Below are 26368 nucleotides of genomic sequence, written 5' to 3' on the forward strand. Positions count from 1 at the left end.
CTGGGTGCCAGAGAGGACCTGGGCCCAAGTTTGTGCTTGGCTGCCCGTCCCTGAATCCTCTCTAGCCTTACCATCTAGCCTGGGCACTGCCACCTCCCTTAGGAAGGTTTCCCAGAGTTACCCCCACTGGTTTGGTGTGGGTGGGTGCCCTGATAGGTGTCCCCACTCCCTCAGACTGAGAACTCAAAAGCAGAGGGGACCAGGTCCTGTCACTGGGTCCTCAGTGCCCCAACTAGCTAAGGGTCAGCATGCAGCCTCTGCCTAAAGTCACAGGAATGGTGGAATACAGGGGTGCAGGTGAAGCCCAAAGGTGGGGTACCAGGCCTGGGATAGGGAAGGTAAGTGTCCAGGAGCTAGAGTGTGGCCCCCAGGTCAGACAGCACTCTCCTTAGGTCTGGCTGAATCAGGGACCACGTGAGAGCTTTGCTGACATGTGGCTCCATGAGGGGAACCCAGCTAGAAACCAGCTTCTCCTCCCCAGGTAACCACAGATGCCAGCAGGTGGGGTGTGCAGGGGGGAGGGAAGCCTCAGAAGCTGCTGCAGGTGTCTGCACAGGACCCCCAGAGCCTACCTAGATTCCAGGAGCTGGGGCAGCCAGGGGGCTTGGCGGGACCTGCCTTCCTCCTTGCTAAGCCACACCCCAGGATGCTCTCACTGTCAATCCCCTGGACACCTCCTTGCCACCATTCCCTGCCCTTGGGAACCTCAGACAGTGAAGACCATACATGGCCCTGAGGTTGGACCCCCATGCAGCTGCACACAGCGGACCATCCTTACCCGCACCCTGGCTTTGCCCAGGATCATCCAGTCCTAGCCGGGACCTGGACTTGTGACCCCAGGCAGCCAGCCCCAGTCTATGCCAGCAGCTGGGGACCCTACCTCCTCGGGGTGGGGAGGGCAGATGACAGGACCTGTCCCAGGTGGACATTAAGGACGCTGAACTGCCTGGGGTTCCAGAAGGGCCTGAAACAACAAGGCACAGAACCAGGACGGGAACTAGTTGTCTCCGTTTATTTTCTGGAAAGCACCTCTGCCAGTTTGGGCCAACACCTTTGGCTCCCATAAGGCAGGGGAGGGGGGGGGTCCCTGAGAACAAAGACCACCCTGAACCACTGCCCGGTTGGCCAGCTGATGAGCAAAAAACAGGCCCCCAAATTTGGGCCATTAACAGTACAAAAAGTAACAAAACTGAATTCACTGCTTTCTCTTGCAAGCTTTGAAAGGTGGCAGTCCCGGCTATAAAGTCTAGAAGCATTGCGCAAGAAGTGTTAAGTCTACAGCAAATACATCTTGTAAAAACTCAATAAATTATATATATAGATATATATAAACTCGTAACATCTAATAACATCGAAGCCTGCGTGCAGGGTTGGCCCGCACCGGAAGCCACCTCCCCACCCGGAGCACATGGCAATTAGAACTTGGAAGAAAATACCAGCTTGCTTTGAAGCCCCAAAAAATAAATCTCCTAAAGAAAAACCCTATAGAAATCTAATTCCCTTGCAAAAGAAGGCCAAAGGAAACAAAACACCTCACTAGAATCACCTCAAACTGTGAATAACCCTTGAGGGCGCAAGGGAACTGGCTGGGTTCGGGGGCAGCAGGCCATGCCCGGCAGGATCACAACCCCGCGGTCCCTTCTCCGCGGTTAATAAGTTAAAACTGAAACCTCTGTGCCATGCGGCTATCTCAACACTATGAGTGTAGGGCAGGGGGCAGGGGTTCTGGGGAATCGATAAATAGCTTTACAAATATACAGGTCCAGGTACAATTTTTAAAACAAAACTGTCAGAAAAGCCGCCCCGTGGTGTGCTGGTGTCTGCGCTTGTCTCCACAGCAAATCCCTCGGGGAGGCTCCCTGGGCCCCCGGGGTCCTGTGCCGGCCACACCAGCCTTTCTTCCATATAGATATGCATATATATAGGCATGTATGTATCCGACACACGGCTTCTATTTATACAAATGTACACTCATTTCTGGAATGAACCTCTCGGAGAGAAGGTAAAGGCTCCTGCCTTCAGGTACCCGTAATTTAGCCTCCAAGGAGCAGGGTGGGGCATGGGGCAGGCTAGGGCGGGGTCGGGGGGGGCTCACATGCAGCCCCTGGCACAAAGTGGCACGTGGTGGGGGCCTGCCGCATAGGGGCTACCCCGCAGGCTCAGCCCTGGGGCCTCGGTCCACACTGCATGCCAGAGCCTGGCCGGCTCCCCCCCAGCCCCTGGGAGGCAACGGATATGGGGGGAAGGAAGCCTGGGGAAGGGGCCCGGCTCCCGGTCCTGAGGAGCTCCTGGAGGAACCCCTTTACATTCTACATTTGTCCCCCTGGTGCTGCCGGCGCTGGTGGCCAGGAGGTCACTGTACAGCAGGGTGGGCACCCCAGGGATCCCTGTGCCGGGGGCCTCAAGACTCACACCCACACACACAAACACGTGTACACACACACACAAACTGTCTGTCCATTGCTCGGGCCCAGGAGAAGGGGTCCCAGTGGTCGACAGCATGCCACCAGCAGCAGGGGGAGGGGGGAGCTGGCATCCACTCTCAACAGTGGTGGGGGCTCGGCCTGCAGGCCGCTGGCCCTTTATGTCCGCAGGCCCCCACTGCTGGTGGGGGCCGGAGGCAGCAGGTCGTGGGCGAAGACAGAGTCGTCCCCCGAGGAGCTGGAGCTCGGGGTGTCCTGGCCGCCTGGCGAGTACTGCTCAAAAGGCACGGACAGGTCCAAGTATTCCTGTGGGAGGGTGGAGGTCAATGCCGCGTCCCCTACACAGCATGGCGGGGGGAAAGGGGCGGCACTCACGTCTGTGGACGTCACAGTAAGGATGCGGTCCAGGTCCTCCACCAACTGCTTGAAGGTGGGCCTCTGGGAGGGCACAGCATGCCAGCATTCCCGCATGATCATGTACCTGCAGGGGGTAGGGGTGGCAGCTGGGTAAGGCTCCTGGCCTGCCCCCAGCCCCGCCTGAGCCCCTCAAGAACCCTGCCAGCTGCAGAGAGTGAGCAAGGACACTCACAGGTCGTGTGTGCAGTTGGCCGGCTTGTCCATGCGGTGACCCTCCTTCAACAGCTTGAAGAGTTCCTCTACGGGGATGCCGGGGTATGGCGAGCCCCCCAGGGTGAAGATCTCCCAGAGAAGGACCCCAAAGGACCAGCTGGTGGGGAGCACAGGACGGTCAGCCCGCCTCCCTGAGCAGACCCCCAGCAGAGCGCAGGGGGGACGGGCCAGGGCCCAGGAGGCTCCCAATGGTGTCCTGCGTCCCCTTGACACGGCCCCATGTCCCCCGCAGCTCCTGATCCCTGGGCCCTCCCCGGGATCTAGGAGACTACATACACGTCACTCTGGTGGGTGTAGACCCGGTCAAACAAGGCCTCAGGTGCCATCCACTTCACAGGCAGCCGACCCTGGGTGGGGGAAGGGGGCATGCTGGGTCAGGGGCCCTCCTATGGGCAGGGGGAGCCCTCCCTAGCCCCCCACCCAACCGACCCCTGCTTTTAGCCCGGCTCACGTTGGTGGTCTTCTTGTAGTAGTCCAGGTTGTGCACATCGCGGGCCAGGCCAAAGTCCGCAATCTTCATTACATTGTCCTCAGTCACCAGCACATTACGGGCAGCCAGGTCCCTATGGATGCACTGGGGGAGGGTGGGGGGGGTTTGAGGCTCCCACGGGGCCCCCACTGGCTGAGGGGCCTGTGCCCGCCCTCCCGCCCCCGCTTACCTTCTGGGAGGCCAGGTACTCCATGCCCCTGGCCACCTGGTAGGCGCAGGACACCAGGTCCTTGCAGGTGAGCTGCTCGCCGGGCGGCCCGCAGGTGTCGAAGGAGTAGTCCAGGCCCGGGGGCCGCCGAGCCCGTAGGTACTCCCGCAAGTTGCCCTTGGCCGCGTACTCCACTAGCACGTACAGGGGCCCTGGGGGCACAGGAGCCTCAGAGAAGGCCCCCCCCACGGGCCGCAAGCCCCCTGCCCCTACCACGGCACCTACCGCCCTGGGTGCAGGCCCCCAGCAGGTTGATGATGTTCTTGTGGCGGCCGATCATCTTCATCATCTCCATCTCAGACACCAGATCCGATAGGTCCTTATCCGTGGCGTCATCTGTAAAGGAGGGAGGCCACCTTAGGGGCTGCTGCTCCAGCCCCACCAGGACCCTCCCACCACAGCTCACCCCTCCCTCACCTTTGAGCATCTTCACTGCCACAGTGACGGGCCGGGCAGCCCGGTCCTTGTCGATGCCGATGGCCTCCGCCATGACCACCTGGCCGAAGCATCCCTCCCCAAGTGGCTTGCCCAGGGTCAGCCTGGCAGCAGAGATGGGAAGCCATGAGCACTCTGCCTGCTCCAGGCTCTGTCCCAGGCCGTTTCGGAGGCTCAGTGCCACTGCCTCCAGGAAGCCCTCTATACATGCCCCTACAACCTTGCTCGTGAGGATGGAGAACATTGGCCCTCTAGCCTCTCACTGTGCGGGGCCCTCCAGATGGAGCACCGTGTAGGGGTGCCCCCCGCCTGCAGGGTCCCTGGCCCAGCCTTCTCTGGCCCCAGCCCCACGTCCAGTGGTGGCCACCCTATGCAGGGAGCCAATTCCCACCTGCCTCTGATTGGAATCCAGTTAGGTTTCTGAGGGATCCCTCCTCCCCCACCACAAGGCTGCACCCCATGTGCCCCCGGCCCCGGCACACAAGGTCCCATCACCACCACTGACCGGGCCCTGGACAGCTCCCACTTGGGGTCAGCAGGCAACTCCAGCTCGGAGACATTGGCCAGCGCGGGGCCTTCCCCTGAGGACAGCCTGGCGATGCGCACCAGGGGTGTGTTGGAGTTCATGGACGAGTTGGACTCCAAGGACACCTGCTTGGGTCGGCAGGGACAGGTTGGTGCCGCAGGGCCAAACCACGGCAGGGTTGGTGGGGGGCTGGGGATGGTGAAGCTACAGCTCTCTCTGCATGGGTAGGGCTGGCCAGGGCTTAGGGGGGCTATCCAAGCTCCACATAGTGCTACGTGAAGACAAAGTGACCTGGGGGATGGCCAAGACAAGGGTGGGGTTGCCTCAGCCGCCATACACACCCGCGTCCCCACGTGGGCCCCAGTCCCCAGACACTGCAGGGTGTCCCTGAGCTCAGCAGCCCAGGAGACGCGGCCATGGAGGGTCTGGGAGGCCAGGCAGCTCGGAACCTGGTATCTACTTTCTGTTACCTGTCGCTTGAGTGGGAAGCGGGAGACCTTGTGCACGGCGGGCGAGCCCAGGCCCTTCTTCGGGGGTGCGCGCAGGCGGCAGAGAGTGACGGCCGCCACCACCAGGATGAAGAGGAGGAAGCCCACCCCGTAGCTGAGGACGCCCGCGTACACGCTGCCAGCCTCACCAGCCTCCACCAGCTCCTCCTCAGCTGCAAAGACACGGGCGTTGCAGGCCTGGCCCAGCCACACGGGAGCCCCCACGAGCTGCCCTGGGCCTGAGCCAGAGACACAGTGGGCGTGGGGAAAGGGGCTCAGACCCCAGAGGGGGTGTACCAAGGGCCCTGTGGTCAGAGATGCTGGGTCAGCAGGGGGACGCCCAGGAGCGGAGGAGCCCAGCAGAGCCAGCAGCACATACGCCCACCACCCGGGGAAACACCAATGCTACCACCTAGGCTGCTGGGGACCTGGCTGAGAGCGGGGGGGCTCCAGGGGAGGGGCCCCGAGCCAAGGCACGGTGTGTCAGCTCCGTTCCCATGGCCACCATTGGGCCTGCATGAGCACTCCATGGAGTAAGCTGGCCACGGGCCGCAGGGTCCCCTGCCTGTCCCTGGCAGCCGTGGAGTGTCCCAAGCCAGCGAGCCCGAGAGGACAGGGACAGAGCAAGCAGCAGCAGGAGCCAGTACCTGGCAGCACCACCAGCCACGCAGAGTGATGGGAAAACCCGATAGAATTGCCCGCCAGACACGTGTATTCCCCAGCGTCCTCAAAGGTGACATTGCGCAAGGACAGAACCTCTAGCTCCTTGTCGGTGGTGTTAGCGCCCGCCGTCTACAAAGAGAGAACAGAGCGCGATAGGCGAGCGCCAGCACCTCCCACAGGCACCACAGCCAGAGTCCACGCGGTGACGATCCAGCCAGGCTGCAAGGAAAACGCCGCTGCCACCACCACCACGACCACGGCCACGGCGCCAGGGGTCTTCCGCCTCGTGCGTCCACACAGAGCCCGAAGCCAGTCCCTCCACCGGTGAGTCCTCTGTCCCAGGTGAGCGCCAGGCGTGCGGCCAGCAGCGAGCTGCACCCAGGCAGCATGCGAGGTTAGCGTGTACACAGGGGGCGCGGGCGGGGGGCGCGGGCGGGGAGCACGGGCGGGCAGCTGAGCGGATGGACTGACCGGTCAGATAGACCGACAGGAAGAGCGCAGGTGGGAGAGCCAGGGGCAGAGGTCACGAAAGCAGGAGAGAGAGCATGGGCAAGAGGGACACACACACACATGCACACGCACGCACACACATGGGGCAGGGACAGAGCAGAAGCTCACAGAGGGGCACAGCCTCTGCCGAGGCTGATGGCCTCCTAGGGGTGCGGTGGGAGCGCAGGCGGGGTCAGCACAGGCCACAGGGGCTTGAAAAGCACATGGTCACGTGGAGGCCAGTGGCACCCACATCGCAGACGTGGCTGTGTCAGGAGCACAGCGTGAGCCACGGGGCAGGGAGCGAGCAGGATGGGGGCGTGCAGGTGGGCGCATGGCCAGGGCGTCGGAGCTGGAGCTCGGCGTGCCAGACAGCGTGGGACAGAGTTGTTACCTGCTTGGGGCCCGTGAACACGCAGCCAAAAGGCCTTCTCAGCCACGCCTATGAAATTGGAGGCTCGACAGAGGTACTCGCCCCCATCATGCTCGGACACATTGGCCAGGCGGAGGCGTGCGTCGGCCTCCACACTCTCACTGATCCAGGACTGCGGGGATAAGAGACCCGGCTTAGGTGCGTCCTCGGCAGCCCGGCCGGGCACAGAGTGGCCATGCGGGCGCAGCCCAGAGCAGACCCCGCCACGGGGGTGGCACTCAAGGAACGGAGGGGGTGGGCCAGGCTATGCCAGGCAGGAAGGCTGCCTGGAGGAGGTCATGGAAGCACCTCCCAGTGGTGGGCTGTGGTTTCTCAGGATGTGCCTTCGGCCTGCCCCCCCACTTCAGCCCAGAGCTCGGCCCTCCAGGGCTGGCCCTCCGCCTGCCTACCCCAGGGTCCCGGCGGGGCCTGGCTCTGTTCCAGAGTGTGTTGAGATCTTTCCTGACGGGGCCACAGTGGCCTCTGCGTTTGGGCCTGCATCCCGCTCTCAGCCCAAGTGCCTGCTTTCCACCCTCACGAGCAACAGATGTTTCTCTCTGGGCTGACAGTGTCGCAACCATCCCAACTCGGGGCCGTGGGAACAAAGTGAGGGCCGAAGGAGGTAGGTGAACATGAGCTCTGCGCATGTGGATGGCGCCGAATCAGGTGCGAGGCGTGGTAGCCTGCACCTTGGGGCCCAGAGCGGGCTGTGCCCCGAGGGTTCAGGGGCCACCTGCCTGCCACAGGGCCTGGAGCTTGAGCCTGGCCCAGGGCGCTGTATGCATGCCCGCCTCCAGGGCTGAGGTCAGCCCGTAGAGCAGACAGGGAAACTGAGGACTCACCGCAGGGCCATGCACTGCCTGCCTCACGTGCCGAGACTGGGCCCAGACTCCCAAGCCAACCCCCACCCCCCCTACCGCTTCTCCCCCACTGGTCGATGCTGAGCCCCCCCCAACACCTGTGACCCAGCGGGCCTCCCTGCTGGGATGCCTTCCGGCCCCTGGCCATGGGGCGGGCCAGGCCCAGCGCCCTGAGCAAGAGCCTGAAGCTCTGCCAGCACCCAGCCTGGGGCGGCACCCACCTTGAGCACGGTGACATACGGGGTGCCGTCAGGCCCAACTTTGCTGCCGTTCACCTCCACGTGCTTGAGCCACTGGATGTGGGGCTGCGCGTCGCTGTACACCTTGCAGTGGAACTCCACGTCGCTGCCCAGCACAGCCGTCTGGTTGGCAGGCAGCCCGGCCTGCAGGATGGGCCGGTGCGGCGAGCGCTCTGGGGGGTCAGATGGGGCTCAGGGGCGGCTCGGCCCTGAACCCCCAGACCCCGCCCGCCCCCTGCCAGCCCAGAGCCTCACCCAGCACGTCCAGGGTGTAGGTCTGCTGGATGCTGCCGAACTTGTTCTGCACGACACACGTATAGTTCCCGCGGTCCGAGGGCACCACGCTCTCCATGACCAGGCTCCACTGCTGGTGTCGTAGCTGTGGGCAGGTGCGCAGGTGAGGAACGGTGGCCCAACCCCCACTGGCCAACACCACCTGCCAGCAGGCCCACCTTGATGCCCCCGATGCGGTGTTCGCCTCGGAACTCCTTGCCATTTTTCAGCCAGGAGATGGATGGCGTGGGGTTGCCGGCGGCCGGGCAGCGGAAGCGCACGGTGTTGGCGGCTGGCACTGCAAGCAGCTTCTTGTCCATCCGCTCGGGCCGCGTCCAGTAAGGAGCCCCTGCTGACAGAGGGGCACTTGCCAGCCATGCCCAGGGCGGGGGCAGAGGCCCGTCTGATCCCCCCCTTCGGAGGCCACCAGGCTGCTCATGCCTCCAGCCTCAGCGTCCCCTCCTGAGCACAGAGTGTCGGACTTCTGAGGCCTGCTGCCTCGGCTAGACAAGGCCGCCGACAGCCCCAATGTCACCTCCTGGCATTCTCAAAGCTGAGACACACGTCTCTTCCCTGCCCTGGCCACCTCCCCCAAGCACCTGCCCAGCCAAGGGGGCCCAAGGGTCTGGAACAATACACCCTGACCAAGGAGCCTTCAAGACACAGTGGTACCTTCTGAGGACCACCCACCCACCCGGGGAGGCACATTTGGAGCCAGTACACTGAGGCACAGACCCAGCAGGCCGCAGAACCAGGTCAGCCCAGGTCACAGAGCCCAGCCGGACCAAAGAGCAAGGCCTGGACCTGGAAGCCAGGAAGGTGCAGAGCCCAGAGTCTCACAGGTGGCCAGGTGCCTGCTAGAACCCCTGGGACCCGGAGTCACCCTCTAGAGCACGCTAGGGCCTGACGGGCAGGAGGAGCGGACATGGTGACACAGCATCTGGGAGGCCCTGCCCCTCTCTTGGTTTCCATCCTTCCTTGTTGCTGGGGTGCAGGCTGCCTTCCTGCCATGGGAGGTTGGACCAGCATCCCCTAGGACAGGGGAGAGACACCCCTTTCACCCGCACCTCTGCCCTGCTGCCTTCAACACAGCCACCTGGCAGAGGAGTGCCAAGGCCCAAGCAGGGAGCCCTCCAGGGACAGAGACCCCTGGGGTGACCAGCAGGCTGAGACCACGGTAGCTCAGCGCTGCTGGACAATGCCTGTGGAGAGCCGCCCTGCCAACAACCCTCAGAGCTGCCGAGCCCACTGGCTAATTGGGGAGGGGCGCCATCACGGCTGAGGGTGCTGGGGGTCCAGGTGGGCCTGGAGTTTGGCTCTGAACTACTGGCAGCCAAAGGAAAAAATGGAAAAGAGAGGAAACCTACCAGCTTCTTAGGAAGGGCCCTTTCATGCCTCTGCCCTCGTGCACACCCGTTGGCCTGGGGGGCCTGGCCCTCTGCCAGGACCACTCCCCTCCCACCTCCCCACCCAGGCCCGCATCCCTGGCTGGCTCCCCCTCACCTCTTCGCCCACTGGACCCCGCAGGGCCCCCCACCCCTGTTCCACATCTCTCAGCTTCTCAAACTTGGCTCCTCCAAAAAACAGACAGCCCACCGCCCCTAACCAGCCCCTCTGTGACCGACAAGCTTAAACCCCTGCATGTTGTCATCCGCCTGTTCCCTACACCTGCAGCACCCCCACCCAGCAGATGTGACAACCTCCCGTTTACACTGAGCACATGTCCAAAGCTTGGTCCCTGGAGCCCACAGCCACCCTCTGCTCCCACCTCCCATGCCCCTAACGCCCCAGGCCGACGGCCCCACGGCAGCCCTGCCATAGACACATCTGGCCTGGGCCATCACACCCAAGGCCTTACAGCCCCCACTGCTGCCACCCAGAGCTCAGGGCCGCCACACTGAGAGGACCCCACACTCGGCACAGCCCCAAGGAGGTGGCCCCCAGGCCTCGGTCTCCCACCTACCCAATGACAGTGCAGGGTTTGGCACCTAGGAAGCAGGCCCACCCCTGGGAAGGCAGATCCCCACCCCTGGCCAGCCCTGCATGCCTGCAATCTGGGCTCACCTGTATCCTCAGCCTCATCCTCCCCATCTTCATCATCTCCGGAGGACGGAGCATCTGAAATTCAGGCAATAGAGTGCACAGGAGTCAGCCCCCTGACAGGCAAGCACCCAGCGCCTACTCCCTGGTGCCTGCCACCCCTCCTGAGTCTCCGGGGGCCCCCTTGTCTACCAACAACCACCAAGACGCTCAATGTGGGACTCTGTGGAAGCACGGTCCCAACCCCTCACCTCACAGCCACTCACCCATCACACCCCCCACCCCACCCCACCATGGCCATAGGGTGAGCCTGGGGGAGCCCACGCGCCTCCACGGTCACGGGGTGAGCCCAGGAGAGCCCGCACCCTCCCAAGGCCATGCGGTGAGCCTGGGGGAGCCCGGCGGACACTCACCCGTCACTCGCACACTGAAGTGGGAGAGCACACGGTGCGTTAGCCGCTGCCGGCAGCTATAGGCCCCCGAGTCCTCGTGGGAGGCGTTGAGCACCTGCAGCCGCTGAGGTCCCAGCAGGACGCGGTCTGAAGGCACCAGCCCCACGCCGTCCTTGACCCAGACGCTGGGCCCTGTGAGACCGCCGGCAGGCGTGTGGCAGCTCAGCTCCACAGTGTCCCCGCTGCCAAAGACCAGCTGTTCCTGCTGGCTGGGCTCAGGCCCCAGGGCCTCTGCAGAGGAGATGGAGGACCCTAAGACAGATGCCCCCAAAACAGGAATCATGGGCACCCCCCGCTGAGGCACCACGGCAGGCCCACCGCCCAGACAAGCAGCGGAGGCTGTGGCGGGGGCATCTGGGGCCTAGAGGCTCTGCGTCCAGAGCCCACAATCCTGCAAAGTAACCTGCAGAGGGCTGGGGATGGTGACATCTAGCCCTGCCAATGGGGGATACGCCCCAAGGACCCCCAAACCGTGGGGGCACTGACGCAGATGACACATGATGAAGCAGGTTCTGCTGCATTCCCGCTGGACCATCCTGATGGATACCAAGAAGTCCCAGGGCAAAGCATCCTGAAGGGTTACTCTTCCTCTGCTTTTTCCCAACTACTCAGAAATGCAAACTCCACCCTGAGCTCACAGGCCATTCAAAACCAGGCAGTCGGCAGGCAGTCCTCTACAGACCTCTGCCTTCTAGCCTGAAATGAAGGCTCAAAGCAGGACAGAAGGGGTATGGGCAGGGGTCCCACTTAACACCCCCATCTCTCCCCTTGGTGGCAAAAGCACTTCTGGACCAGAGAACAGACCCTCCCCAGCTCGAGAAGGAAGCCGCCATGTCTGGGCAGCATGGGCCGAACCTCCCAGAGCAGCACTTGCTGTGGGCCGGTGACCTCAGGGGCCAGCCCGAGGTGGGGGCGCTCAGGGTCGTGGAACACCCGGACCCTGACGTAGGAGGGAGTGTCATGCGTGTGAGCCACAGGTCAGCACTACACTAAATACACAGCAAGAAAAAACTTATACAGAGAGGGTACTGCGTCTAGCCAGCGGTGTCTCATCCGCCAGCGGGTTAAGGGGACCTGGACCCCCCCCAATTTCATGGATAAGGACCCGAGCTGGGGGGAGTGGGAGACTGTCCAGACTCAGCCAGGAGCAGGTCAGAGTGGGAGCCCTGATGCCAGGGCTAAGGGGCCCTGGCCCATCTTACGTGCCAATGCTCTGTTGGGGGAGGGGATCCTCGCCAAGAGCGGATATCCACGGGTAGCCCAGAGGCCCTCCTCCCTCCCCAGCAGCTGCCCAGATCGCAAAGGGCTGAGGCCTGAGATCCAGGGACATACCACTGGCAGGGCTGACGATCACCCCCAGACCTCCCTGCCAGGGCCAGACAATGCCCAGTGCAGGCGGGAGGCCCGGGCTTGGGGCCCAGGACAGGGGTGGGTGGTCCCACCGCCCAGGCCTCCTTCCCCAGACCCAGCTGGGTCAGTTACACTGTCACTTGTCATTCTGCCGACGCGTGGCCTAGATTCGAGGGCCCAGCTGCCCACTCTGGCCACACCAGCCCCTGGCTCCCTGGACAGTCCCAAGTCTGCCCACTCACTACCGGCGGTCCCACCTGTCCCAGGCCCTCCAGGAGGGTCTCTGAAGTATCCTCAAGTCTGCATCCCTGGGGCCCACAGTCAGGGGACTCCTACTCTGACCTCCGACCCCCCAGTCCTGGCTACTATGTCCTGTGGGGACCACCCAGTGCTGGGAGCTGGCTGAGGCCCCCCAGAAGGCTAAGGACAGACTGGTCCCGGCAGCCTCAGCCCCAGGCCCCGGCCCAAGGGCAACAGTGTGCTTGGTTCCAGTTTGGTCTGGGCAGCGTTGGCAGGTCAACCATCCACACAGCATTCTCTTCAGCCTGGTCCAGCATGGGACTGGGGAGACATGGAGCAGCCCCTAGGCCAGCCATCCGCTGGTGGACAGACGCTGCCATCAACTGAGGCCCAGCCCCGGATGCGCCCGAGTGCCAAAGCTGGGGACCCCTGGACCTGGGTAGCCTCCAGGGGATCTGATCCACCAGGCCCATGCCAAGTCGTGACCGGCAGTGGCTGAGTGCATAGGGTCAGGCAGGGAGACAGAGAAGGATAGGCAGGGCCCAAAGCGATGGGCACGGGTGGGCACAAAACCAGTCACCGTCGGGCTCTACCTAGGGAGCAGCAGGGGCACATGGTGCTCAGTCCCTGCCCCCAGCTACCCCAGGAGGGAGTCTTTCTCCATTGACACAAAGGGGCCCTGCCCACACCCACGCCAGTGCTGGGGCCCACACACGCTGAAGGCCAAGTCCTGTGTGCCACGGCAGGTACCCACGTGCCAATGAGGGAAGTGGGCCCAGGTGGAATGTCTGCCCCCACCGGCACCCCCACCCCAATGAGGTCTGGGCTCCACCAGGCGCTGCGTGCCAAGGGCAGCCCAAGGGGTACTTTATCCTGGAAAAGCCCAGTTGTGCTTGCAGGCCTGTTTCCCCGTCACAGGGTCTTCCTGACTCTGCTAACTCACTGGCCTTGTGCCTCAACCACCCCCACCCCTCCCCAGGACACAGGGCAGAAATCCCACTGGAAGGCCAGGGCGGCCACCATAGTGGTCAAAGGGCTGGATCACATGACAGCAGGGGTGGGACACCAAAACCATCACTGCTGAGGTCACCAGGCCACGTCCACGGGGAGGAAACACTCCTGGATTCAGGTCGCTACAGTTGAGCCCCCCCAGTGCACAGGGACGGCACAGGGGCTGGACCACATTCCCTCAGAAGGGCCTTGGGGGCAACCCAAAGAACAAGCATCAAATTCAGACCTGATTCAAAGGAGCCATTGGAGCTGGCTGCACCCGAGCGATCTGGGGTTTGGGGTAGAATGAAGAACAAGGGTTCCGGTTCTGGACGTGTGCTGAAGGTTTCCAACTTCAGGGTATGGGACCTACATGCTTTCAAATAGCCCAAGAGAGACAGCTTATCTCAAAGGGAACCCGAAGTCAAGGGAGAAAATCTGATCTTCTCCCTTCCCCACCTGGAAACTTTCTGAAAAGTTTTATAACAAAGTTAGAAAAAAAGGGGGGGGGTGCCTGGGTGGCTCAGTGAGTTAAGCCTCTGCCTTCAGCTCAGGTCATGACCTCGGGGTCCTGGGATCGAGCTCCGCATCAGGCTCTCTGCTCGGCAGGGAGCCTGCTTCCCCCTCTCTCTCTGCCTGCCTCTCTGCCTACTTGTGATCTCTCTGTCAAATAAATAAATAAAATCTTTAAAAAAAAAAAGAAAAGAAAGGGGGAGAAGGAGGTCAGACAAGTGAATGTGGGCTTACAGGATGACCCAGCCTGCCCTTTCCAGAACTCTGCCATTACCTGTCCTCACAAATAGTGGAGGTGACTGGGGCTGGAGGAGGGCACCCAGAGCAGAGCCCCAGCAGGATCTGGAGTCAGGGAGCTCCCATCCTGCCCAGAAAAGACTCCCCTCATTGCTTACTTACTTCGAAGTCACTCAGGCCTGCTGGGGCTCCTGTTCCGCTTTAGTTTTAGTTATGAAATGGGGCACACCCAGCTCTAGAGTAGCCCCAAGCAGGAGCTGAGGCCCTGGGGGCAGGGGTGCTTCTCTGCTTGGGGCAGGGGCTGAGGTCAGAAGTCCAGCCTCTCACTGAACCAGGTTAATGAACCACCCAGAGGGCTGTGGGGCTCAAAGTCCAGCCCGGTGGGGTGGGGGGAGGGGGAGGGTACAACCAGGGCTTTTCTGGGAAATGCCCTGTACCCCCAAAGGACCCCTCCTGACTGGGTGGAGTCAGAGGGCAGGTGGAGTGCCCCCCAGGCCCCTCACAGAGAATACTGGGCCCCATTTGGAGATGAAGGCTGCCCAGGTCAGGCCAGAGGCCCCCACCTTCCCCACCTCCATCCCAGCTAACTCTGGCTTCCTGATTCATGTTTCCCAGTAAAATGTCAGCTGGAACTTCAACATTTCACGAGGTCTTTGAACGTTTACGGCCTGGTCCATCTACTTCACGAGCTGGATTAAGTTCGCTGACCAAGCCACTCACTACCTGTCCCACCAGCTCTCCCTCGGGGAGGGGCGCAGCTACCTCTAGTGGAGGAAAAAGACCCCGGGCCCGTGAGTCCCTCCTGCCACTGCGTCCCAGGCCCTGCCTCAAGGGTGCGTTCCCAGAGGTAGGACGGCGCGCCCCCTTCCTGCCCCCGAATGCCTCAGGGGGTCCCGGGAGGGTCTGGAGCCCCGCCCGCCGCCCCATCCTCGGGGCTAGTTGACATTCCTTGGCCGTAGGGAGTAATATCTTTATCTGAATGCGAATGCTAATTCGGGACTCCCCCCGCGACCGCCTATTCGGCGCCCCTGGACGCTGGGGCCGCCAGAGCAGGGCGCTAAAAGCGCGCGCTGACCTCGCGACGGCCTCTGTCACGTCGCTGAATGACACACACATTCAAGCGCCGGGACCATTTCATTCATAAAAAAATGACATTGTTCCGGGAGGCTGCAGCCGCCGCCGTAGAAAGGAGCGCGGGGGCGCGAGGAGGGGAGGGCCGCCATCTGCCTCCGTCCTGCCCACCGCCGCCGCCTCCCTGGCACGGCGCGCCCGCCGCCGCTCAGCTCACACCTCCCCTCGAGGCCGCCGCGGCCGCCATCAATGCGCGGTCTGTGGCCGCGCCGGGTACAAAGGAGCGGCTGTTTGGGTCCCGCCCGGGTGGGGCGTGAGCTCACCGGGCGAAGGCCTCCCTCCGCGCGGCCCCCGGGGTCGTCTGCGCCCCCGGGGTTCGCCTGTGCCCCTGGAGTCGGCTGTGCCCCCGGGATCGCCTGTGCGCCTGGGATCGGCTGTCCCCCCGGGATCGCCTGTACCCCCGGGCAGGCCCTCTCCTCCGGGCGCAGCCGGGAGCCTGCCGGCGCGTGTGCTGGGCGGCGCCGCCCGGAGCGCACGACGGGCTCGGCAGGGGGCCGCGCGCTGCACCTCGAGGGCCGTGGCGCGTGTGCGGGGCGGGGCCTGACGCACGGACGCGCTCCCTCCACTCCCCGGCGCTACGCGGACTGGCCCCTCGCGGACCCCCGACGTCCACCCGACCTTGACTGCCAGCTGGGGTCCGCGGCTCCACTGCCCTCGGACCCCCGACCTCTCCCCCCTCCCCCGCCGGCGCCCTGCCTGGCGTCGGGCGCGCGCCCTGGGCGGTCAGACACCTTCAGCCACGGGGCAGGAGAGCAGGGCTGGCGAGCAGAGGCACTAGACCGTGTTGCGTCGTCACGCAGGCCACTGAGGGCGGGGGGGGGGGGTGCGGGCGGGGATGGCAGGCTGACGCACTCACACCCTCCCTCCAAAGTGCGGTCTCGCGCTTTGGGCCGAAATCATGAACCGGGACGGAGGCGGGTTGGGACTGCAGCACCAACAATAGGAACTTTCCGTCAGGGAGGGCCCGCGGAATCGTGGAAACGCAACCCCGAGCTCTCCCGATGCTGCCGGGGTCAGGCTGCACCCCACTGGGGAACCGCGGGGGGCAGTGGCTGCGGACGCTGCAGTCGCGTCCCGCTCCCCGCCGGGGCTCCGCACTTGAGTAGTAGCCCCGAGGCTCCAAGAGCCCCACAAACTGCCGCGCCAGCTCTGGGAGGGCTGCAGAAACCCGGGCACCGGTTCCGCAGGGCCAGCCCAGGACGCACCCTCGGGCCCACCCCGATCCGGCGCCCCCACCCATCCAACAGCCCGATTCTGGGCCCCGACGCCCCTCTCCGGTACCCGTCGGGTGTTTCCTTACCTGCCGCTCTCCGCACGAGACGCGGCTCCATGCCCGGGGGCACCGAGGCGGCGCCGGTCATGACCGCCAGCACCACGCAGATCGCGAGGGCACAAGCCGGAGCGCCCATAGTGGGGGCGAGGGCGACGACGTCCTCAGGCGGCGCGCGCGGGCGTACTGCCCCCCATGGCCCCGCTCGGGCACCGGCGGGAGGAGGGCGCCCCTCGGGAGACTGCGGGAGGAGGCGGCAGTTCGTTACCCGGGAAGAGCCGGGACGCGCAGGGGCGGAAGCGGCGGTGGTTGGGCTCCTGCGCCCCGGCTCCGCCGACCCCCGGCCGCCCCGCCTGCCGCCACAGCCCTGGGCTCCCGGGCCGCCTGGCGCCGGGCGCCTCCTCCCCGCCGCGGTCCCTCCCTTCCTCCCCCTTCCCTCCCTGACTTCTGCGGAGCCCTCCCAGGGCGGCGGCGGCGGCGGCGGCGGCGGCAAACTTTCCAGAGCGGGAAGCCTGCGCCCCCGCCGAGCCCAGCCGCAGAGACAGCTCGGGACGTGAGCCCGCCGCGCGCTCTGGCCTCGCCGCGCGCCCGCCTCGACCCCTCCGCGCCCGCGCACCGACCTGGCGGCCGCTGGCGCCCACTCGGCGCGCGCGGCTCTTGCTCCGCTCGTTGCCCGGCGGCCCAGCGCCCGCGTCCCCTGCCTGCAGCGCTAGCTGACCGGTGCGTCCGTGCGCCCGGCGGAGCAGGACTGCGCGGCGCCAGGGAGCCGCACCACCACCACCACCGCCGCCGCCGCCGCCGCCGCCGCCACCGTGCACTGAGCCCGGGCGGCCTGGAGCGCGGCAGCCAGTGGGGGCCGGCCCCCGGGCGCCCCGCCCCCGTCCCCGCCCCCGACCCCACCCCGGCCCGGCCACGCCCGCCCCGACAAGCCAGGCGCGAGACACGCCCCTCCCCTGAGGCGGCCTGGAGGCGGGGCGGAGACTCGCCTGGACCCCGCCCGCGGAGGGGATTAGAGGGGGCGGGGCCGGGCGGGGGCGCCGGGCGGTCTCGGAGGGCGTGGGACCGGGGCTGGACGCGCGAGATACCCCGCGCCCCACCGCGTCGCCTCACCGGACCCGGCGGGCGCGCGGAGGGGCCGAGCGTGGTCCTCCAGTTGCGCGACTCGCAGTCCCAGTCGCCACCCCACCTCGGATCAGGGCCTCGGACCACCGAACGCGGGGACTTGGAAAGGGGGGTATCCCAGTTGGTGAAGCCTGTCAGACAGGCTTCACCGAGAAGGAGCTGCTCAAGCTCTAGCTTGAGGTGAGCAGCCCGTCCTCAGGTGGACAAGCCCCGGGGCACATGGAGGCCAGGGAAACTGTGTGTGCAAAGGCCCCGGGAGTGAGGGGCGCCTCTACCTGTCTGCCTGGGACTGGAATACTGGCGGACTGCATCTCAGAAGCTTGGGCCTCGCTGCTGCCTGTAGCTAAGCCGCCCAAGTTACTCCCAGTCCTCCAGGAGAAAACAAGTTTGGAGATGGGGCGCTGGCCAGACATCAGAATGGAGAGCAGAGGCTGGGGACTGCAGAGAGGGAACACCAACCCCAGGGCTCTGGGGAAGGATGAGGGTAGTTGATGGCAGAGCTCAACCTGGCGGAGTTGTGGCAAGTCCTGGGCCCTGCTGGGTGGGACAGGTTTGAACTGGATAGGACCCCACGTGACCAACGTGACCTTCGCAGGAGGGGGGGGAGGGCACTTCTCCCACTTCCAGGCACACCCCAAGGGGCACCAGAGAAGGGAGGGGAGACACTTGGGCAGGGCTCTGTCCCATCCAAGTGCCTCTGGACTGCCTGGCTTCTGGGACTCTGTGCTCATCAGGAAAATGGGCCATGAAAGTCCCTCTATGACTGGGCGCTGGCAGCCCCCCTGCAGATCCAGGGGGTGGCCTGTGTTTTGAAAATGCCTACCTGGAGAAACCCCAGCCCCTGAGGCCAGACTGCAGGGACCTAGAAGAGCCCCACCCCCAGGGAGCCCTCCTGCGACCCCAGGGCGCCCACCTGAGCAGTTGGCACCTGTGGGGCATGCTGTTCTTGTTACCTGCTCTCTTGAAGCCCGAGTGTACTGTACTGGCCCTGGGCCCTCTGTCTGTACCCTTCCAGTGCACAGCCCCAGGTTAGCCCCACCTGGGTCCCCTCCCGGGAGACCATCCCAGGGGCCACAGCAGCATATATGGCTCTAATATACTAGTCAGTTCCTTAACTAATTGGCTACTTTTTTAAAAAGGTATATATAGAGAGAGAGTGCTCGCGAGTGGGAGGAGGGGCAGAGAGAGAGAGAGACTCTCCAGAAAACAACGCCCCCACCGCTGATCGTGGAGCCCAACTCAAGGCTCGATGTCATGGCCCTGAGACCATGACCTGAACTAAAACCAAGAGTTGGACGCTTAAAGAACTGAGCTACCAGGTGCCCCTAACAAGTTACTTAATGAATCAGTCACTCAATATACAAGGATGGGTGTGGGTTGTGGCCCTGTTAACCCTCTTCGTCTGTGTGAACTGGATTGGGTTTGTCCTCCAGATTTGCTTGTGGACAGAGCAGGCAGGGGGTGCAGGAATCTGCTTAGAGTGCGGCAGAGGAGAAGGATTGGCTGCTGGCACCTGACGGATGGCTTCTCAGGGGACCCTTCTGAGGCCCAGGAAAGGCTCTGGTTGTCCCCTGCAGGTCCCCTCCCAGGATGGCACCCAGAGTTCCCACCTGGGCCCCTGAGAAAAGCGTCCTGCATCCCTTGGTCTCTGAGTGTGGGCATCCAGCCACCCTCCCATGAGTAACTTTCCTGCTTTTCGCCTCTTAGGACCATCTCCATGGCCGAAGTGCCCACAGGGTTTATGGGTCTGTGTTAGTGGTCTCTACGCGCTTCTGTCTGTCCCAATAAGCCTGAGCCCACACAGCATCAGGGGCCCCCTACTGTCCCGCTCCTGTGTGGCTTTGGCCACTGGGCAGCACTAGCTAGAGGAGAGGCTGTTGGGGGATGGGCCCTTGCACTTGGGGCCTGCGGGAGGGAGCGTGCCCCTCCTCTTGCTCCAACGCCAGGCCTGGGTACTTAATGCTCCATCTTCCTTTCCTAAGGCTGCTGTAACCAATGACCGCACACCAGTTGGCTGAAATGTGGTCTCTTGTAGTCTTGGAGGCCAGAAGTTGGAAATCAAGGTGTGGGCAGGATTCTGCTCCCCCTGAGGCTCCGGGGACTGGGGGGTCCTTCCTGCCTCTTCCTGCCTCTGAGGCTTCAGGTGCTCCTGGGCTGGTGGCCGGGTCACTGCTACCCACTCTGTGCCCCAGGTCACACGGCCTTTTCCTCTTTCCATCCTCTTCCATCCCTTATGGAGAGTCTCTCTCTCTTGCCATTGGAGGTAGGACCCACCCAGATCATCCAAGATCATCCCAAGAGCATAATTTAACAATACCACAAAGAATGAGGTCACATTCTTGGTCTCCAGGGGTCAGCAAGTGGACCTGTGTCTTATCCCGCTGTCTACACAGCTTGTGGTCGCTGGTTCCTCCCGTGGCACACAGTCTGAAGGGCTCCCTTCATTGTGACCTGTCCACTGGCCTCTCCTGAATGTCTGCCGGCCTCCAGGTCAGAGAACAGGAGGTCCTTGTGGCTCTTGGCAGATTCTGCCAAATTGCTTCCAAAAGGCCCCAGCACTGCCTGTTGCCAGCGCCGGGGGAGTCGTCCAGCCCATCCCACCCTCGCCACGGGGAGGGCATTGCTGGAAGGCCTTTTTTATTATCACTGAAAAAATAATTGTATTGGTCACAACTGTTATTTCCAAGTCAGCGTTTCACGGGGCCTTACCTTGACACCCGGCCTGGTACTCACAATGCCATCTGGGCTGTGTTTCCCAACATCTCAGCGACACTTTCTAAAAATGAGCCATTAGTGGCCACTGTGTCAGCATGGCTCTCCTGATGGAGACTTTCCCCTGGGACCCTTTGCAGGCCTCCTGGAGGGAGGCCCCCTTGGGGCACCTCAGGCTGGGAGCAGGTGCAGGGGCTTAGAGAGTCTGCAGAGGGTCAGAGTGGGAGTGTAGGAGTCCTAAGGCTGCCCCACTCCCTTCAGGCTTTATGCCTCCCTGTCCACTCCCCCCTCCAAGGCCACCCTTCTCCCAAACCCCACACTCATGGGGGTCCCCAGTAAAGGTGAGTATAGGAGGCCTCAGGCTGGAGTCGAGGGCTGTTGGGCAGCCTGGCCCAGCCCAGCCTGATTGGTGACTCAGAGCCAGGCGGCCCAGCTTGCTGGGGCCTGTACAGGTGCAAGTGGGGAGGGATGCTGTGGCGGGTGAGGGAGGGGTTGGCTGCACAGTGCCCTGGGCGTGGGGATCATGGCAGGCTGTCAGCCGGGGGCCCTGCAGCCACTCCTCCTCGCCTCTCCCTGCCTAATGCAGACTCCAATCCTGCCTGCTAACTCCTTAGGTGGCCATCGAGGCTGCTGCTGGAAACCAGGGCATGGAGAGCTCCCGGTCAGAGCCTTCTACTCCGCTACCCCTGGAACGGAGTGCTTGGCCCAGAGATGCGGCTGTTGCTGGAGTCTCTATTCTGCCCTGCCTCCGGGCTGAGTGCTTTGATGGAGGAAACAGGGCCCAAGGGAGCCTCACATCTTGGCCTAGTTCGTCTTCTCTGGGAGGCCCTGGGGGACCCCCGGGGTGCTGCTTGACCTCCCCCCGGGAGCTCTCCATCTCCCAACACACATCTCCACCTTCTTGGAAACCACTGCTGCTGGCCTGCCTACTGACAGGGTACCTGTGGTGTGGGACCCAGGGACAAGGGGAGTCACCACAGCATGGAGCAGGAGGTGCCTCTTCATAGCGAGCTGGGCTGAGCGGACCTCCTTCCCCTGAAGAAAGAACAGATTTTTTTTTTTTTTTTTTTTTTTTTTTTTAAAGATTTTATTTATTTATTTGACAGACAGAGATCACAAATAGGCAGAGAGGCAGACAGAGAGAGAGAGGAGGAAGCAGGCTCCCTGCGGAGCAGAGAGCCCAATGCGGGGCTCGATCCCAGGACCCTGAGATCATGACCTGAGCCAAAGGCAGCGGCTTAATCCACTGAGCCACTCAGGCGCCCCGAAAGAACAGATTTGAGAGAGGCCAGAGCTGCTATGGATTATGGGTAATCTCCACCTTTTAAATTTGTACTCAGAAAATTGGAGGAGGATTAAAATAAAAAGCATGATTGATTTGCCCGTTATAACAGAAATGGAATTTTAAAGAACGTAGAGAAGACAAAGTATTCCAAAATCTGTTGGCCAACACTAGCTACTGTACAAGAGCCTTAATTTGAGCTCTGAGCTCCCTGGCAGGCTGAGCAAAGAGGGCAACATCATAATGCCCCATGGGGAGGCTGTCTTCTGGCATGTGCTGTAACAGCCCCTGTCCAGACATTCTGGCCTCTTTTCCCCTTGGTTAGCTCCGACCACTAGTCCTGGAATCCCAAGTTCAGGTTTAGAAAATGTGGTTGTTCCCAGATGAGCAAGGAAAGGAGAACAGGGCTGCCTGTAGTTGCAGGAAAGTGGTGTCAGGGAGCAGGGGAGGGGGCAACGAAAGCTCAACCTTGTGCTGGGCTCCAACCAGGCTGGGGTGAGGGGCCCCCTGTTCCCTACACGGAACTTGGCATAGAGGGCTGCTCCAAGGAGCAGGGGGCCGGGAGAGAGCTGGTGTGGGCAGGGAGCCTGGTTGGTCCGGGGAGGGAGGGAAGGGCAGTGGAGAGAAGTGGCCGGAGCTGGTCCCGGAGGGGTTAAGGCCTCTGCAGCTCCTGGGGCTGCCGGGGGCCAGGCCGGTAGCCACTGAGAAGCTCAGAAATCTATTTTTCTAAGCACTTGGCATTTGCCTGAAACCTCAAGTGTATTTTCCCTAAGTTTTATTTTTTCTTTGACCCCAAACTCTGGTAAATTTAAGGGAAATTTAATTATGGTGTTTTGGGTCCATTTACACTTAAACCTTCTCAGCATTTTTTCCAAGACCCTTTTGGAGTTCAGCACGTCTTGGGAGCCTTCTAAATGAGCGTTTTTATTATTATTATTTTTTGAAAAGGCTTCACCACCACCTCCCCCCCAAGCCTTCCTGCCAAGAATAAACAAGCCCGCTCCGCAGGCTCCGGCTGAATTAGGAATCCAGGCCTCAGGGGCCTCTGGGCCAACCCCACGTCACACCCTCCTCCCTCCTGGGCAGCCTCCACCCTCCTCGGTGGAATGCCCCTTCCTCTGGGTCCTGTTGGCTCTTCCTGGTGAGTGTCTCCTGCTCTAGGAAGTCCCTTTGAGCTCTGACCTGAGCCTCAGCCGAAGTCCCTCCTCAGGGCCTCGATCTCTGGCCCTTTGCCCTTCCATAGGTCACCCATGGACAAACTTCAGCCGTGCTTCTAGCTGGAGCAGAGGAGCTCAGTGTGGGTCCAGTGGGCAGGGGAGGCCTCCATCTCTGCCCTCTGGAGGCTATAGACACTGGCCAGCCCAGCCCAGGTTGGGGCCAGAGGACTCCCAGAACTCTCACTGGGGCAACCTGCATCCTGAGGGACTGGGAACAGGAGGACTCATGGGTAGTGATGGTGGCTCCTGACTAAGAACCTCACGCCAGCCCCATCATCAGCTCCCCTTTGACAGGTGGGGAGACTGAGGTACAGACACTCAGATGGCACAGCCTGCACAAGCATGAAGTGGCGGGGTGCGCCTGCCCTGCCCTGGGGAGAGTTCCATCGAGCTGGGGAAGGGTGGGTGTTCTCTGCAGCATTCAGGGGGCCCACAGATCAGGCTGGACCCCCCCAGCCTCAGGCAAGTGCTCAGCCACTTGAGGGGGGCCACATCCCCAGGTCCTTCTCCTGGATGCCGGCCTGCAGGGCAGCAGGGAGCTAATTGGAGGAGGCAGCTGTTTGCAGAGTGAACTTGCCGAGGCCAGGCAGAGACTGCTGGCTCACCAAGCAGCTGTTGTCCGAAGCCCCGCGCTCCTCGTGCACCCCCAGCCAGACTCGGGCCCACCAGGAGCCGCCACCCCCGCCCCTGCCCCACCGGCCAGGCCCTCTGTCCAGGAGAATGAGGTGTGGGGGCACAACCCCTGCCCCAATCTTCCCCTATGGCCAGCTCAGAGCCCCAGCTGCCGCTGATGCTGTGGGCAGTGGGGCTGGAAGGTCACAGCCGGCATCTGAGGCAGAGTCCTAGAATGGCCACCGCCCGCGGCTGCCCAGCTCTGTGGGTCGCCCGGCCTCTGTCTCCCACCTGTGAAGGAGCTCTGACAGCATCTGGGGGGAGGCTGGTCAGGAGGAAGGAAGTGGCTCTGGGAAAGTGCTCAGGCAGGGCCTGGGGAGGAAGGAGCTGGTGGGGGTCCTGGGCTTCCTGGAGAAGAGGGCCTGGCTCTGGGGATACTAGGAGGAAAGGCCTAGCTGTGCTCTGCTGACCCAGAGCCTTGTGGCACCCCCAGAGCACCCCCACCCTCTGCAGCCTTGGGCAAGGAGAGGTGGGGAGCAGCTTGCCCCACAGGGTCTTTTCCCCCCAGCCATCTGCTGGGTCTTGAAGGTCAGAGGCTACAGTTCATGTGGGGTCTTGCTAGGCCCCCACAGGATAAGGGCTGCAGCCAGTACTCCTGCAGGAAACCTGCTCTGGTCCTATCCTCCCAGGAGACTGGGGCTTCTGTGGGTCTCCGGGCCCCGAGCTTCTGAAACTCTGCTCCTGGGGAAGACTGGGGGCAAAAGTGAGTGTGCTGTCCTGCGGCCCCAGCCTGGCCTGGGCACAGGCTGAGCACAGGCGGGAGGACTGTGTGTTAAAGCTAAAGGGTTGCCCAACGCAGTCGGCAATGCACCATCTTACAGATGGGGAAACTGAGGCACAGCGTCGCGAAGCACCTCACAAGGGGCCTATCTCAGCAACTATTTGCTCAGGGCACTCCCAATCGGGGGTGACCTAGGGTTCACGTTCTTCTGGGGTTCTCTCAGAGACAGGGTGCACACAGAACGCCACTCCCAGCCTCACTTTGCACCTCTGCCTATAGGCCTGCCCTCCCCGTGGGCCCTGATGGACAGCGAGTCCCCTGCCTGCCTCCAGCCCGAGGGCCAACTCTGCCCATGCTTACCCACTCCTCCCAGTCCTGGGAGGCCCTGGGGCTGGGCAGGGTTTGTGACCCCCTAATAGAGATGTCTTTGCAAGGCCTCCCAAGGCCTCCCTCCCCGGCCACGCCTGCCTGCCTTCCCCATGGCCCCAGGCTTCTGACAACTTTATTGTCCAGCTAGTCTGCCCAGCAGGCTGGCCGTATGGCTGGGATAGCCCTCTGGGCCTGGGGGACGCTGACCACCACCCAGGCGGAGGATAGCCATCATGGCAAGGCTGCCTGGGCAATGGGCAACTGTCACACTTGTGCTCACACAGGAATTGAACTCAGGCCAGACAGGGCTACTCAAGGGGCCACAGCCAGGGAGGGGCTTCATGGGGCCCCCAGGCTCCGGATGAAGGCGATGGGAGCCTCTCAGGGAGGTGGGAGAAGAGTCTGCTGCCAGGCCCGCGGGGCCAGAGAAGGCCGCAAGCAGCCAGGCTGGGGGACCGGGGGAGGAGCAAGCGCAGCTCCCCTCCCTGCTGCCAGGACTGCTTCGTGGGGCACCACCCCTATCCCAGCCTCTCACCTTCTGGGCTCAGTGGGTGGGGGCAGGGCGGCCGGGAGGACAGGGCTGGAGCCTGTGGCTCCAGGTCCAGGTTATCTGAGGACAGGGGTCTGTGCTGCCTCAGTGCAGATCAAAGGGGCTTATCAGGCCAGGGCTCCCTTCCCATGGCCACCTTCCTCTCCCACCTCCCCGCAGTCCTTGCCCCAGCTATGCTCTTGAGGCCTCTCTGCCCAGCAGGACCCTCCCTCTCACCCCTCCTCCAGGACATCTCCCAAGGCCTGCCCAGCTCCTGTGGCTCCGTGGGCTTAGCCCCAAACCCGTGGCCTCCCAGGACTCTGGTCTGCAGCTGGGACCCGCTGATTTCCAGGAAAGAGCAACAGGGAAGCCCTCTGCCAGGTCAGGAGTGGAGGGCCACAGGGTTTGGTCTTTGGATGACGTGCTGGTTCATCCTGAGAAAGAAGGTGAGGTGGGCAGGATATGGGGGGCCCAGAAGCAGCCTGCCTCCTGGGAGGCTTGCCCATCCCCAGCAAGTGAGGCCTAGAACCCTCGTGGGGGCTCATTGGGCACACCTCTGAGCCCAGCCAGTGCCTGCATGCATGTGTGTCCCCAGGGAGCAGGCCTGCCTCAGCCCAGAGCACTTGGAGCTAGCTGGCTCTTGCTGGCAGGAACCACGGGCCCAGGCACCCATGTTGCTGAGAAGTTCTCTGGGCCTCCACTGCCAGGGCAGCCTGCTGGGCCGGGCCCGGAAAACTGGGTCAGAGCAAGGCTGGGCAGGCTCCCCACACCCGTCCCAGCACGTACCCTGTGAAGGCAGGGGGTTCAGATCCCAGCACTCCCTGGGCCCAGGCCAAGTCTGGGTGCACACGTTTCCACGTGTGCATGGGCGCTCACGTGTGCATGCCCGGGGAACACAAGCAGGGCCAGAGGCTTCGGCAGACAGCTTCTGCTCAGGGCTCTGGTGGCCCCTGTCTGGCCCCCCTGGGGACATGACTTGGCTGAGGAAAACGTTGGGCCAGTGTGTACTCCACGCTAGTCCAAGTCCCAGGCTAGCCCACTAAAGTTGGGTCCCCTGGTGACCCTGGCCAACCCTGGCCAGCTGGGAAAGGGCTCCCTCTCCCAGCCCCTTGGGTCTTTGGGGTGAAGGAGATGACTGAGCTCAAGTAGACAGATGAGGAATCTGCTTTGATTCAGAAAAGTTAGCCACCTGCCCCGGGCCACACAGCAGATCTAGAACCGCTACTCCTCCTCGGCATGCCTCTGGCCATGACTTTCTGGGTCCTGGTTCCTCTTGGTTCACTGTCCTCCCAAGCACCCTACCCCAACTTGAACTGACCATGTCCCCACCTCCCCCTCGTGGCTTCTGAGAAACTGCCAGGGGTTCAGTAATGGGCTTCATTAGT

The 26368-nt window shown here is 62.9% G+C and overlaps 1 protein-coding gene across 10 annotated transcripts; it reads right to left on the reverse strand.

Moving 5' to 3' along the window:
• Window positions 1-996: 996 nt before the first annotated feature.
• FGFR3 (fibroblast growth factor receptor 3) lies at window positions 997-17185 on the reverse strand. Of its 10 annotated transcripts, none has more exons than XM_045994753.1 (18): window positions 16980-17185; window positions 16390-16600; window positions 10590-10859; window positions 10201-10254; window positions 8316-8485; window positions 8119-8242; window positions 7846-8036; window positions 5848-5992; window positions 5183-5373; window positions 4692-4837; window positions 4169-4290; window positions 3977-4087; window positions 3713-3903; window positions 3505-3627; window positions 3330-3400; window positions 3013-3150; window positions 2799-2904; window positions 997-2729 (listed from the first exon to the last, which is right to left on the reverse strand). In XM_045994753.1, exons 2-18 carry the CDS (start codon window positions 16496-16498, stop codon window positions 2583-2585), a joined length of 2409 nt encoding a protein of 802 aa, XP_045850709.1. In that variant the 5' UTR covers window positions 16499-16600; window positions 16980-17185; the 3' UTR covers window positions 997-2582. The 10 variants fall into 10 exon arrangements, with proteins under 10 accessions (XP_045850709.1, XP_045850703.1, XP_045850692.1 ...); XM_045994747.1 differs by having other exon boundaries at window positions 4692-4840; XM_045994736.1 differs by lacking the exon at window positions 5848-5992 and adding an exon at window positions 6747-6897.
• Between the last annotated feature and the right edge of the window lie 9183 nt (window positions 17186-26368).

This window comes from Meles meles, chromosome 2 (genome assembly GCF_922984935.1).
Source record: "Meles meles chromosome 2, mMelMel3.1 paternal haplotype, whole genome shotgun sequence".
NCBI lineage: Eukaryota > Metazoa > Chordata > Mammalia > Carnivora > Mustelidae > Meles > Meles meles.